This window comes from Humulus lupulus, chromosome 6 (genome assembly GCF_963169125.1).
Source record: "Humulus lupulus chromosome 6, drHumLupu1.1, whole genome shotgun sequence".
NCBI lineage: Eukaryota > Viridiplantae > Streptophyta > Magnoliopsida > Rosales > Cannabaceae > Humulus > Humulus lupulus.
Genome location: NC_084798.1, coordinates 22,082,098 through 22,097,331, shown reverse-complemented (window position 1 = coordinate 22,097,331; position 15,234 = coordinate 22,082,098). Strand labels below are relative to the sequence as shown.

At 29.8% G+C, this 15,234-nt stretch overlaps 1 protein-coding gene and 1 non-coding gene across 2 annotated transcripts; both read left to right on the top strand.

The window, feature by feature from the left end:
• Positions 1-61: 61 nt before the first annotated feature.
• Positions 62-1,066, top strand: LOC133781861 (protein SMALL AUXIN UP-REGULATED RNA 51-like). Its single transcript, XM_062220970.1, has one exon. The coding sequence runs from the start codon at positions 180-182 to the stop codon at positions 507-509; it is 330 nt and encodes a 109-aa protein (XP_062076954.1). The 5' UTR covers positions 62-179; the 3' UTR covers positions 510-1,066.
• A 13,287-nt stretch (positions 1,067-14,353) lies between these two features.
• LOC133787288 (small nucleolar RNA R71) lies at positions 14,354-14,460 on the top strand. Its single transcript, XR_009872318.1, has one exon. It is a non-coding gene; the product is annotated as a small nucleolar RNA R71 (small nucleolar RNA).
• Positions 14,461-15,234: the final 774 nt, after the last annotated feature.

Sequence of the window (15,234 nt, the reverse complement as noted above, 5' to 3'; positions counted from 1 at the left end):
CCCTCTTCTTTCTCTCTCCTACTCCTAATAAATACCCCCTTCTTCACTCCTCTTCACCACACCACCATCTTCATCCATTTTTCTCTATTTGCACTTTAGTCCCTCTCTTCTCTCTCTCTCTCTTTCGTTTTCTCTTCAAAAAAAACTCAAGTCTTTTTTTAAGCTTTACATCTCCAAAAATGGCGATTAGAAAGCCGAACAAGCTTCCTCAAGCCGCAGTACTGAAGCAAATCCTGAAGAGATGTTCGAGCTTGGGCAAGAAGAACATCAACAACAATGGCTACAGCGACGAAGAGGGTCTCCCTCTCGATGTCCCGAAAGGTCATTTCGCAGTCTACGTCGGCGAGAACAGAACGAGGTACATTGTTCCCATCTCGTTCCTGACTCACCCGGAGTTCCAAACCCTCCTCCGGCGAGCCGAGGAGGAGTTCGGCTTCGATCACGAGATGGGTCTCACCATTCCCTGCGAAGAAGTGGTCTTTCGCTCTCTAACCTCCATGCTCAGATGAAGTGCGTGAGTACGTACCGAAATGGGGGTATATTTGAAATGAAAAGAAAATGACAAGGTCAAGAAAGTAATTTCACACCCAAAAAAAAAAAAAAGAAAGAGTAGAAGAAGAAGAAAAAAGAAAAAGATGATTTATGAAGAGGAAGCTTGCGTTTTTGGCTTCTCTTTATTTTTTTTATTTTTTCATCTTTTTTAAATTTTCTCTCTTTTATTTTTTTTCTTCTTATTTTTTGGAGAGGGCTCTTGATCTTTTTTTTTTTTTCATTTTATTTATTTGTTCCTTTTTTTTTTGGAGGAGAGAGAGGTGGCTAGAAAGCTAGGTGGGTTTGTTTTGGAACCCCATTTGGAGGGTTTTTTCTTTTTTTTTTTTTTTCTTTTTTTTGACTTTTTTTTTCTAACTTTTGAGAAACCCATTTGAGAAAATATTAATGGGTTTTGCAATTTGTATAAAAATGGTTGATGTAAAACTTTCCTCACTGAGGTTGGGATGTTATTATTATTACCCTGTGAGAGAAATTAATGAAGCAAAAAAAAATATTGCATTAATTAATGTGACAAGTTACAAATCTCTCTCTCTTTCTTATTTTGCATGTATTTATTCAAAGTTTTGCTGTATTTTAATTGAGATCTGTGCATGGATTTCGAAAACAATATGAGAAAAAAACTTGAGTCAAATCAAATCAAATCAAGAGCATCTAAAGACTAAAATTACATTTTTAAGAAAAAAGTTTTAAAACTCCAAAAACAAATTCAGAGAGTTGTCAGGGAATGTGGGGTTAGATACAAGTGTACGTACGGATCACTGGTTACTATAAATCTGATTATGAGTTTAAACGTGTACGGTGTTCAAGTTGACCTTATTTTAACAATTTTCATTTTAATAAAGACTAATCTAAACTTATTTTAGAGTTTTTGGTAAAATAGTTTTTTTTTATGTATATATTATTATTTTGTATAATTCTTTATTCAGTAATTTTTCTTTCATCCAAAAATAATAATAATTATAATTTGGAGAGAAGTAGAGTAATACTATTAGAATATACTTATAATCAATCAGCGGGTTATATTACAATATTTTTCAAATTTTGAAACTATTATAATATATGTAAATTCTTATGTGCACCTTTGGTGTTTTTGGCTCGGGAAGTATTTTCAGTAATTTTTTTTTATAGCTGTGTACATTGTAGTTATTTAAAGCATCTTGCATTTTTTTAGAAAATTCTGAATAATTTACAATGCTGAAAATAAGGTTCAAACATGTTACCTTCCACGCGCATAAAAAAAATTAGTCACGTATGTAATAACCTTTTTTAAACTTAGTTTTCAGTACTATAAATTATTCAGAATTTTATGAAAATTTGCAAAATACTCTAAATAACTACAATGTACAAAATCTTAAAAAAGAAATTCGCCGAAAATACTTCCCGAACAAAAAAGTACTAAGGAGTGCACACCAGATAATTCCCTTACAATATATTTTTAAAATTTTATTAATATATTATATATAGAAGAAACCAAAAAAACTGTATTTTTCACCCATTACCATTATTGTTTTCCATGGGAATATTGATCTGAAAACTGCTACATTTTGCAGGAATTTTGTTGATGATAAATGAAAAAAATAATTCAAAATAATAAATGATGTTGTTGTTGATGATAAAAAATGGTTAATGATGTGGTTTGGGTACAATATGACTAGTCATTATGGGAGTACGAACCCTTTACCTAACTTTAGCTGACATTTACCTCTATACATGCACATCTTTTCATTATTTCGGTTCTCTAATTTTTAAAAAACTCTAATTAGTAACCGTTGATTCTGACTACAAATCTATCTTCCTTACAAACTATATAATAGTTACTCTTATTAAATATGGTCAAAACTTTGTGTAAGTACCAACTTGTCCTTTGATTCGGTGGAATAGTAGTAATAATAATATATATAATAAAGTAGCGAGTCGTTTTCCGGTACACCTCCTCTCTTGTTTTTTGAACTGGAAGTATTTTCGGGATAAATTTTTTTTTTGATGATAGTGAGCTTGCAAATTTTAGAATATTTTAATAATTTATAATACCGAAAAATAAAATTAAAATAGTTTATTACATGTGTAATTATTTTTGATACTATAAATTATTCAGAATTTATTAAAAATTTGTAAATATTCTAAATAACTACAATATATACCATTATAAAAACAATTTGCATCAAAAGTATTTTTTGAGCCAAAAACTAAAGAATGGTGCACCAATGTATTTTTTTTTAGGGATACACCCGAGATTTTCCTGTAAGTAGTTTCTTTAAAATAAAATAAGAAAAATAAATGTTAAAGTAGTTATGGAATTAAATAATAATGATTATTTAATGAAAATAATATTTTATTGTTGAGTTGTTATGAAATAAACATTTAATGAAAATTTGTGATAGGATTTTTTATGTGAAATCTAGTAACTAGTTTGAAATATTATATTTAAGTTACTAAGTAATTTTTTTTGGTACCAAAAGCCACATTTTATATCAGTTTAATGTGAATGTGAGTCACTCTCTATTCAATCTAAATGATTGTTTATTGATTTTCGCCTTAGTGAATTATTGTAAAATAAGACTTTTGTCCCAGAATAAATAAAGCTACTCAGTGACACATGCAACATTTCAGATTACTTATTAATTTTTGTCATAGATAAATTCCTTAGTCACTTAAATATAACATTACAGACTACTTACTAATTTTAATTGTAAATATCCCAACATTTAATTAAAATTATTATTCGTTTAAGTTTATCAGGAACAAAAGGAATATTATATTGACTACTCATTATTTTTGAGAAATTTTATTTGTTTTAAAATTAGACCATCTCCAATGCAATATGTAAATTTTATGTCAATTTTAGCACAAAATATGAGTTAATACTATATTTGGACTAATATTTACAATTGTGCTCCAATGCACTAGATGAAAATTAACACAAATAAAGCCAATAATTCATTTAATATTTATTGAGAACATACAAAAAATAATTTTTTTTATTATCCAAATTATGTATTCCAAAAAATTTGTCATTAAAAAATGATATATGGTTGGTTATTAATTGTCAACTACCAAATTATAATAATTAATGACAATATGTTAAATAAAAAAGTAATATTTATTTATGTGTCAAATTTGGCTCATGTTATATTTTGTGTCAAATTTGACACAACTTTAAGCATGTGTCAAATTTGACACATTTTTTGAAACACCATTAGAGTCATATTTTATGTAAAATATGCTAAATACAGCATTGCACCAACATTTTAGCATTACACGAAAGATGTTATTCTTAGTATATAATTAAATAATTCTATTACTATAATAGTTAGCTACACAGCTGCTATTTATATTAAGAGATTAATTATTTAATTATATGAATGAATAATATTTTAGATATTTAAAAAATATTAATAATTTAAGTAGATAATAAATAATATAATTAGTATAAGTTATAAAAAATTATTATTTAAATTAAGAAAAATAATTATTTAAATGTGTGACAAAATAATTTCATCAAAAGAAGAAGAAAAAAGTAGTAATATTTCTTGTGTGGTAAGTAAAATAAAGATGAAAATTTTAAAAAAATAATGAAAATAATAAATGAGTTGACTATTTATCAGTACTATTTATTTGTGACATTAATTGTTATCTTCTTTAACATCACATGCATGGACGCCAATTAATTAAATTCTGATCACTACTTCAATTTATTTTCACTTACATACCTCGCTGGAAACTTCAATGTATTAATTATATATATGACTATTTATTTCTATAATTATACCCATTAAAATAACATGAACGATTTCAAGCTTTATATGTGTACAATAAAAATAAGATGGAGGTTACACTCTCTTTTTCTAATTTTCCATTTTTTTATTTTGTGATTTTCTTTTAAATTTTAATTTAATATTTATCAAAATAAATCATTAATTAACAATTGACAAAAATCTTTATAGTCGAACCACCACATGGTTACAAACCATTGTGGGTAATATACATTTAGTCTATAAATAAAATATCATTTGATTACTTTGATTTGTCCTAATATTAGTATTTTTTTCTTACTAGATACAAACATTTTCTAATGCACGTTTGCTTAGTTTTATTTACAGAATTTATTAATAATTTTTATTAAATTTGTATCATATAAATTTCAAATAAATAAAAAATATTATATATGAAAGAAAAAATTAAATCAAAACATTATTTATGATTTTTTTTATAACATTTGAATTTATATTAATATAATTCATAAATATCTAATAATATTTGAATTTATATCAATATAATTAATAAATATTTATTTTTAATTGATTTTAAAAGTATATTTAGTTAAATATTTAGAATATTAAAGTTAACAAAATAAATTATCAAAACCAATAATTTATGTTATCTACACATTTTATATAGAAGAGATATGTTGTAAGAGCACTCCTAATGGATGCTCTACTCCATCATTTAAAATACATCCCCAAAACACACATTTTTCTATTTTACCTCTAAATTTTAGATTTTACCATACATCAGCTTCTCTATATATTTCTCTACATCATTTAAATATTATATATTTAAACATATTTTATTAATTAAAGTAAAATAAAATAATTGAAAAAGAAAAATAAATAAATATATATACTAAATGGGAGAGGGAAAGCTTATAAAGAAAAATAATAATATTAAAATATTAGATAAATGATATGTAAATGTAGATTTCAATTAATTGGAATTTGTGCGTAGCTATTATAAATATATGTATAAAGGAGCTGATGGAATATGTTTTTGTGAGTTTTAGCTAAATATTATAGAGAAAGTGTATTACAAAATATACCACCAAAACATATTTTTTTTTATAATTTACCTCAAACTTTTATATTTTACCATACATCAGCTTTTCTATTTTTTCTATATATCATTTAAATATTCTATTTTAAAAAAATATTTTATTCATTTTAAGAAATAAAATAATTAAATATAATAGTATCACAATCATATATATACAAAAGTTTATAAAAAAATAATAAAATATTTATAGCTTGATGAATAGTATTTCACTACATATTGAGAAATACTATTCATTTAGGTAAATAAATATTGCTTAACATCACCCATTGAAAGTCTATTTAACAATTTTTTCTATATATTATAAAGAATTAGACATTTTACCTCATCATTAGAAGTGTTATAATATATACATAGTTTATAAGAAGTTTGGTCATTTTATTATTATTTAATATGATCATTTTATTCTCATTTCTTCATTATCTTGTTATAATTCTGGAGTGATTGGTAAAATAATATATATTTTCTTATATAGTATCTTTACATGATGTTTTAAAAAAAATTCTTTGTAAAATGGTTTTCTAAACACATTCAACACTTATATCCTTTTAAACATAGGGCACCATATGGTCCCTTGAGTGACCCGTAGAGCTTCTCTTTGCATGTCCAAAGTGACTTTTGGCTTTCTTGTGTCTGAAACTTTCTGGCTTCTCTCTGAACAGCAACTATGGCAAATCTTGGCATCGAATTGGATAGTATTATCACCATGGCAAACAATCTAGTTGTCGACTCTGGAGAAAAGGAGGAAGTTAGGGAGGTTCTTGATCTAGCAGACGAAGAAGAGGATTGGGGTGAAGGCTCTGATGAACATGAGGTTTTCATCTCCAAGTCTGTGGTTGGTTGCGTCTTTGCCAAAAGGAGATGCGGGCGTAAGTTCTTGCAAACTGTTTTCTGTCGAAGGTGGCGTGTGTCTACGAAGTGGAAGATTAAGATACTGAAGAATGATGATTGTAGTACATGTGTGGGATTGACGTTTGAGTGTCTGAATGATGCGAGAAGAATCTGTAAGGAGGCAATATGGAAATATAATGGAGGATTTATGTTGGTCACCGAGTGGCCTTCCTCCGGTGATTGGAATGATGCAGTTCTGAATGAGGTGCCCTGTTGGGTTAGGTGCTATGGGATCCTGACATCGGCATTGAATAAAAACAATGTGCAAAGATTGGGTAATATGGCAAGGAAAGTGCTGGAGCTACCATGGACAAACAATGACAAGATTTTGCTTAATGGCTATGCTAGAATGAAGGTTAGTTTTCCTATCAATACTGGCATTTTTTCAGGAAAGTTCATCCCTTTTGCAGGAAAGAAGGTATGGGTGTATTTGCGGTTTGAAGATATGCCTTTGATATGCTATGGTTGTGGAAGGTGGGGGCATGATGAGAAGGAGTGCACAAATGCGGTGGTTTATGTGAATGATAGAATGGGGTCCCCTGTTAAATATTATGGCCCTTGGCTTAAAAATGAACATGAAATTAGCAACTGTTTTGACAGTAGACACTTTGAGAAAGATAGAAGGAGGCAAAGTCAGAATGGGGATGGGTGATGGACCCATAACGGGTATGTTTAAAAATTTATATATCGCAAGCGCACGAATCGTCCATATAGAATAGTGATCGTAAGCAATGATGTCGAACCCAAAGGAGTTGTCTAAAATCGAAAATGAAACTATTTTAAATCAAAAGTAATAAATTCTAACCTAGTTCCAAAGATTGATAAGTTTTAATATTATGAACATAAAATAAAAGATTGAAAAATAAAGTTATTTAAGATAATGAAAATAAACCAATAATGAGTTGAAAATAAGTGTTAAAAGAAAAGATTATTAAGATACTAGAATCCACAAAATGTAAGTTTAATAATATTTATTAGTATATTGATTCCCAAGTGTTAGTGATAGTTAAAATAATTTAAACTATCCTTTTTCAAAAAGATTTATAATTTTAAACACAAATTTCTTATAAAAAGATAGGATTTTTCTTCACTTTTCAAAATTATAATTTCAAAGCATTTAGTGTAAATCAATCTAATGAAATAACAAATAAATCAATGAACATTATTTATAAAGCAAAACATAATATTTTTGTTCTAAGCATGGATGTGTACAATTTAATGACACATCTTACACAAAGAATATTATGTTTATGCACTAATGAAGTACAAAGTGTAAATATGTTCTAACAATCTAAAATACAAGATATTTAAGATGAAAGAAATATATGAAGAAGAAAAATCCATAGACTTTGTTGCATTACAAGGGAAATCAACATACAACATAAATATTACTTAGTTACAAGTTGCTTCATCATGATCTTAATAATCTTATGAAAAAGATTAGAAGCACATAACTAGAGTAGAAATTACAAAATAAAAGACATACATACTTGCAAAATGCTCTTGAAAAACCCAAATGGAAGAGAGAATGGTAGAGAGAAAATGAGAGAAAAAGATGGTAACCAAAAACATTAAGCACCCTAAAATGGTCTTGAAATTCCATATTTATAGCCAAAGTGACATTATTAAAATAACCAATTTAATATTAAGTAAATTGATTAAATTAATAATAAGATGGTAAATAGGGGTAATTTGTAGGAGTGATGATGATTTTGGGGTAAAAGTGTGTAGACAAAAGGGTAAAAAGGTTGGCATTTTGACATAGGGGACAAAAGAGTATGTTGATGGGCTCAAGAGGATTTTGGTGAATGCAGTGTACGGCTGGGCAGTGAGACTGCTGGGGACTTGGGCCGGGCCTGGGTCTTGCGTGGGCCTTGATGAGCCAAGCATCAGGAGGCTGGCTGGTGACTTGTTGGCACATTGATGAAGGCTGAAGTGGCACAACCGGGTGAAGGATTTGGTGGAGTCTCGGCAGGTTGATGCCAGGCGCTGGGAGAAGTGGGGTGCTTGGGCCCGTACGGCTGGAGGGCAGGCTGCTTGGAGGTGGGCCGGGCCTGGGCAGAGGAGAATGGAGCTGAGTCCGTGGGCCTGTGAAGCTGGGCTGAGTGGGCTTCTATGCCATTTTCTTTGCCTTCTTTTCACAAATAACACTTCTATCATTGATTTCCTTTAAATAAAAATGCAAAAAAAATACAAATTAATTTCTATAAAATAGTATAAATTAACTTCAAATAAATATTTTCAACATACAAATACATCTCATTAATTTAAAGAAAATATTAATTTAAACTTAATTTGTTTTGACACTTAAGTTGAATAAATATGCATTTATTTTTACCACTAAACACACAATAATAATTCAAATAATTAAATTACAAGATATTACAATATAATAACTATAAAAACGTACAAATATATATAAAATCAAAATAAGCCCAATAAATTCAAAATTACTTTAAAATTTAATAAATCAATTAAAAACTCAAGAATTAAGCAATAATTAGCACATAAAATATGGTAAAATAACTCTATTTTGTAGAGTTATCACACCCCCAAACTTAAAGTTTTGCTAGTCCTCAAGCAAAAGAAAAATTAAAATACACATATATATATTTTTTTTATTGGTGATATAAAAATGATTTTCTCAAAAATTGCACAATGAAAATAACTCGCATAAATTATTATGAATAAAAGTTAAGCTTATGTAATTAATTAAATTGTCAATTTTGCTTTTAGAAAATAGGTTTTCATTAAAGTTATTTTTCACTTAAACTTATAGGAAATAAAAGTGTTTATGAAAAATATAATTTTTGTTACAAGCAAAATTGACCCTATAATTAAAAACAAAGCTTAAAAATGATTCATATTTTTAAGAGATTTAATTTCAAACTCAATCAGAATTTTTATCATTGAAAATGAAAAATATCACCAAAATTTTGTTATTGTTATTTTTATTTTTTAAATATATATATATATTTTTTTTTGAATTTTTATGAAAATCAACAAATTAAAAAAAAAACAAAACAACAACATATAAATAAATAATTTTTTTTTTTTCAAACAAACATAAATAGCATAAATAAAACACAAAACATACATAATAAAACATAAAAAAAATAAAACACAAACATACACAATAAAACTCGATACCCCCAAACTTAATTTAAGCATTGTCCTCAATGTGTCAAAATATAAATATAAATTAAATTGACAAGAGTGTAAGGTTTAGAATGGTCGTACCTTGATATTGTGCATTGCGAAGAGAGAACAAGATATAACTAAAAATTAAATCACACATAAAACAACAATACAAATAAAACACAAGTTATCAAGATCACACAGGAATCAAAGAGCATGGTAAACAGGGTCCTCAAGGAGTATCTCATCCACTTCATCAGATTTTAATTCTAAAAATGGTTTTAATTTTTGTCCATTAACTTTAAATATATCACCATTTTTAGGATTTTCAATTTCAATAGCTCCATGTGGAAAAACAATACGAACAATGTAAGGACCGGACCACCTAGAGCGTAACTTTCCTGGGAATAAATGCAAACGAGAGTTGTATAAAAGGACTTTCTGACCTGGATAAAAATCTTTTCTCAAAATATTTTTATCATGGTAAAATTTCATGCGATCCTTATACTTTTTTGAATAGTCATATGCATCATTCCTAATTTCGTCTAGTTCATTTAGTTGAAGCTTTCGTTTCTCACCTGCTTTGTCTAAAGAAAAGTTTAACTGCTTAATTGCCCAAAAGGCTCTATGTTCTAACTCAACAGGTAAATGGCATGCCTTCCCATACACAAGTCTGTAGGGTGACATGCCAATGGGCGTTTTGTACGCAGTACGATACGCCCATAATGCATCGGTGAGTCTTAAGGACCAATCTTTCCTAGTTGGATTCACAGTTTTTTCTAAAATGTGCTTAACTTCCCTATTAGACACTTCAACTTGACCACTAGTTTGTGGGTGATATGGTGTTGAGACTTTATGTGTAATGCCATATTGTTTCATCAAATGTTCAAATGGCTTATTACAAAAGTGAGTACCGTTATCACTAATTATAGCACGTGGTGAACCAAAACGGGAAAATATATTTTCTTTCAAAAAACGAAGCACAACTTTGTGGTCATTAGTGTGGCATGCAATAGCTTCAACCCATTTAGATACATAATCGACTCCAACAAGAATATAAAGATTACCAAAAGAGTTAGGAAATGGTCCCATAAAATCAATGCCCCAAACATCAAATATGTCAATAATAAGAATAGGATTTAAAGGCATCATGTTTCTTTTAGTTAAACTTCCTAACTTTTGGCAACGTTCACAAGCTTTACAATAAACATATGTATCATGAAAGATAGTAGGCCAATAAAAACCACATTGTAAAACTTTAGCAGCTGTTTTCTTACCACTAAAATGTCCTCCACATGCTTGATCATGACAAAAAGATATGATTTTAGATTGATCACAATTTGGAATGCATCTTCTAATTATTTGATCAGGGCAGTATTTAAACAAGTAAGGATCATCCCAAATAAAGTTTTTCACCTCAGAATAAAATTTAGATTTATCATGCTTAGACCAATGAGATGGTATCTCTTTAGTGACCAAATAATTAACAATATTAGTATACCAAGGCAATGAAGAAACATGCATCAATTGTTCATCAGGAAAAGTTTCAGTGATAGGAGTGGAATCATGTATAGTTTCAACAACTAGTCTAGATAAATGATCAGCAACAACATTTTCAGATCCTTTTTTATCACGTATTTCTAAGTCAAATTCTTGTAAAAGCAGGATCCAACGGATCAAACGAGACTTAGCATCTTTTTTTGACAAGAGATATTTTAATGCAGCATGATCAGAATAGACAATAATTTTAGACCCTAACAGATAAGATCTAAATTTCTCCAATGCAAAAACAACAGCAAGCAATTCTTTTTCGGTTGTGGAGTAATTTAATTGAGCATCATTTAAAGTTTTGCTAGCATAGTAAATTACATGAGGTATTTTTTCAAGTCTTTGTCCTAAGACAGCACCTATAGCATAATCAGAAGCATCACACATTATTTCAAAAGGTATTTTCCAATCAGGAGGTCGAATAATGGGTGCAGTAGTCAACAAATTTTTTAATTTTTCAAAGGCAACATGGCAATTATTATCAAAGACAAAAGCATTTTCTTTTCCAAGTAAATGGCATAAAGGCCGAGAAATTTTGCTAAAGTCTTTTATAAATCTTCTATAAAAACCGGCATGGCCTAAGAATGATCTAATTTCTTTCACAGTTTTAGGTGGGGGAAGTTTTGAAATAAGGTCAACTTTAACTTTATCAACTTCTATTCCATCAGATGAGATTACATGACCTAAAACAATTCCTTTTTTAACCATAAAATGACATTTTTCCCAGTTAAGCACAAGGTTTTTCTCTTTGCAACGAATTAAAACAAGTGAAAGATGATGCAGACATTCATCAAAGGAAGAACCAAACACAGAAAAATCATCCATAAATACTTCAAGAAATCTTTCAACCATGTCAGAAAAAATCGAAATCATACATCTTTGAAAAGTCGCGGGTGCATTACATAATCCAAAAGGCATGCGACGATAGGCAAAAGTCCCAAAAGGGCATGTAAATGTAGTCTTTTCTTGATCTTCTGGGGCAATGGGGATTTGGTTATATCCCGAATACCCATCAAGAAAACAATAATATGCATGGCCAGCTAATCGTTCAAGCATTTGATCAATAAAAGGTAATGGAAAATGATCTTTTCTAGTAACATTATTCAACTTTCTATAATCTATGCACACTCTCCACCCCGTTTGTACTCTAGTAGGGATTAATTCATTTTTTTCATTTTCAACAACTGTGATCCCAGACTTCTTAGGCACAACTTGAACTGGACTAACCCATTGACTATCAGAAATAGGGTAAATGATACCTACGTCTAACAATTTTATGACCTCTTCTCTAACTACTTCTTTCATATTTGGATTTAATCTTCTTTGACATTCCCGAGAGGTTTTAGCATTCTCTTCTAGATGGATTCTATGCATACATATGGATGGGCTAATTCCTTTAATGTCTCCAATGGTCCAACCTATGGCTTCTTTATGTTTTCTAAGGACGTCTAACAATTTATCTTCTTGTTCTTTATCTAAAGCAGATGCTATGATAACAGGTAAGGTTTCAGATTCTCCTAAAAAAGCATATTTTAAATTTTCTGGTAAAGGTTTAAGGTCTAACTTTGGAGACTCAGAAATTGATTGAACATGATCTAAGGGTGAAAAAGGTTCAACTTTGGTTTCATTTAAGGGTATAGGCTCTAGCAAAGCATTCACATCATCATTAAAGTCATCAACATGAAAGTTCATACCAAAGTATTTTTCACAAAAATCAAATAAGTCATTTCCATCATCTTCACAAATACTATCTATCATGTTAACTTCATGCACTTCTTCACACTCAACAGATTTAACCACATTAAATACATTCAATTCAACAGTCATATTTCCAAAAGATAATTTCAAAACACCATTACGACAATTTATGATTGTATTAGATATAGCTAAGAATGGTCTACCTAAAATGATAGGAATTTGAGCATGCATATTTTCCACAGGTTGAGTATCAAGAACAATGAAGTCAACAGGAAAATAAAATTTATCAACTTTTATCAAAACATCCTCTATAATGCCTCTAGGAATTTTCACAGAACGATCGGCTAATTGAAGAGTTATAGAGGTAGGTTTTAGCTCACCAAGACCAAGTTGCTTATAAACAGAATAAGGCAATAAATTTACACTAGCACCCAAATCAAGTAAAGCTTTGTTAATAAAATGATCACCAATAATGCATGAAATTGTGGGACACCCAGGATCTTTATATTTAACAAGACTCTTATATTGAATAATGGAACTAGCTTGTTCAGTTAAAAACGCCTTTTTAGGAACATTAGTGTTTCTTTTAACAGTACAAAGAACCTTTAAAAATTTGGAGTAGGCAGGAATTTGTTTAATGGCATCTAAGAAAGGGATGTTGATACTAACTTGTTTAAAAACTTCTAAGATGTCATTATATTGGCCGCCTTTTTTAATTGGAAGCAATCTTTGTGGGAATGGGGCTTTTGGAATGAAAGGATGGATTGGAATTTCTTTGTTTGATGAGTCATTGAGATTAGAACTAGAAGGCTGACTCTTTTCTTTTTCTTTTTCGTTTTCAACCTCGGGTATGTAATCGGGTTTGACAATTTTCTTTCCAGACCTAAGAGTTGAAATTGATTTGACTTCTCCATTATGACTAGACTTTCCTATCTCATATTGACCTTTTGGATTAGGGATAGGTTGACTAGGGAATGTTCCTTTTTCTCTATCAGCTAAAGCAGTGGCGAGTTGTCCTACTTGTGTCTCGAGTTTGGTAATTGATTGAGATTGATTTTGTAGGATTTGTTGGGTGGATTGCATAAATTGTTGTAAAGTATCTTCTAAGGAAGGTTTTCTTTGTTGCGGATATGGTTGATTTTGTGGGGCATGAGCTTGGTTTTGCGTGTTGTATTGGTGCCCTTGATTCATTTGGGGTTGGTTTTGTCTCCATGAAAAGTTTGGATGGTTTCTCCAATTTGGATTGTAGATGGACGAAAATGGGCTATCATTTGGTTTCCCATAAGAATGAAGAGCATTGGCCTCCTCAGAAAAGGCTTCTTGGTAGGAAGGGCATGATTGGGCATTATGGCAAGGACTAGAACATATAGAACAAACATCTTTTCTAGGTTGAATTGGAGAGTTTATAGTTTGGCTTATGGCTAAAGCTTCTACTTTTCTCGCTAATTTGTCTAAGGACGTTCTTAAGTCTAATTCTTCTTTTAATTCATACCTTCCTCCTCTTTTTGGTGAATTAGTTGACCTAGATCTAGGATCAAAATAATTCCATTGTTGTGAATTGACAGATAAATCTTCAAGGGCGTCCCACGCCTCTTGTCCTTGAAATTTTAAAAAATTTCCAGTATGCATAGATTGAATCATTTGACGATTAGAGGGAGTCAAACCATCATAAAAATATTTTACAAGTCTCCATTTTTCAAAACCATGATGAGGACATTTTAATAATAAATCTTTAAATCTTTCCCAACATTCATAAAACTCTTCATTATCTTTTTGAAAAAACTCGGAGATTTCTCTCCTTAGACTATCAGTTTTAGACATCGGAAAAAATTTCAACAAGAATTTATTATAAAGTTGATCCCAAGTAGTTATAGACCCAGTGGGAAGGGAATTTAACCAAGCTTTTGATTTGTCTTTTAATGAAAAAGGAAACAATCTTAGTTTGACCGACTCATCAGAAAATTTTTGAAATTTAAATGTTGAGCAAATTTCTAAGAAATCTTTGACATGCATGTAAGGATCCTCTCTATCTAACCCATAAAAAGATGGCAACAATTGAATGATTGCTGGTTTAAGCTCAAAATGAGTAGCAGAAGTTGTAGGTAAAACAATGCATGAAGGAGCATTAGATGAAATAGGTGCAAAGTATTCAAGCAAAGTTTTTTCAGGCACAGCATTTTCATCAACAATATTAGCAATAGGTTCCATGATGCTCAAATTTTTACTAACACTTTCAATTTCAAACAAAGATAAACGTCTTTTTACTAACCGTTTTTTAGAGTTACGTTCCCAATGATGCATACAATTTTCTGATGTGGAAGATCAGTTAAAACCGCAACCACAGAGCATACTTAGAATTTTTAGAGATTTCACAACAATAATTCTTATGGTTTACTTGTCCCCAGGCCTATTTGATTCCACTTACTCGCGCACTACTAACAACTCCCCGAGGTTAATTAGTAGAGGCGGATGGGAATTTTGGTCAAATTTCCTTTAAGCAAGAATTGCTTATGGTGAAAGGACAAGATTTAGGTTTCTCTTTTTTTTTTCAAGTATTTTTCACAATATTACGCTAAAATA

Coding starts and splice junctions, on each gene's coding strand:
- LOC133781861 (XM_062220970.1), top strand. CDS start 180: ATGGCGATTAGAAAGCCGAACAAGCTTCCTCAAGCCGCAGTACTGAAG.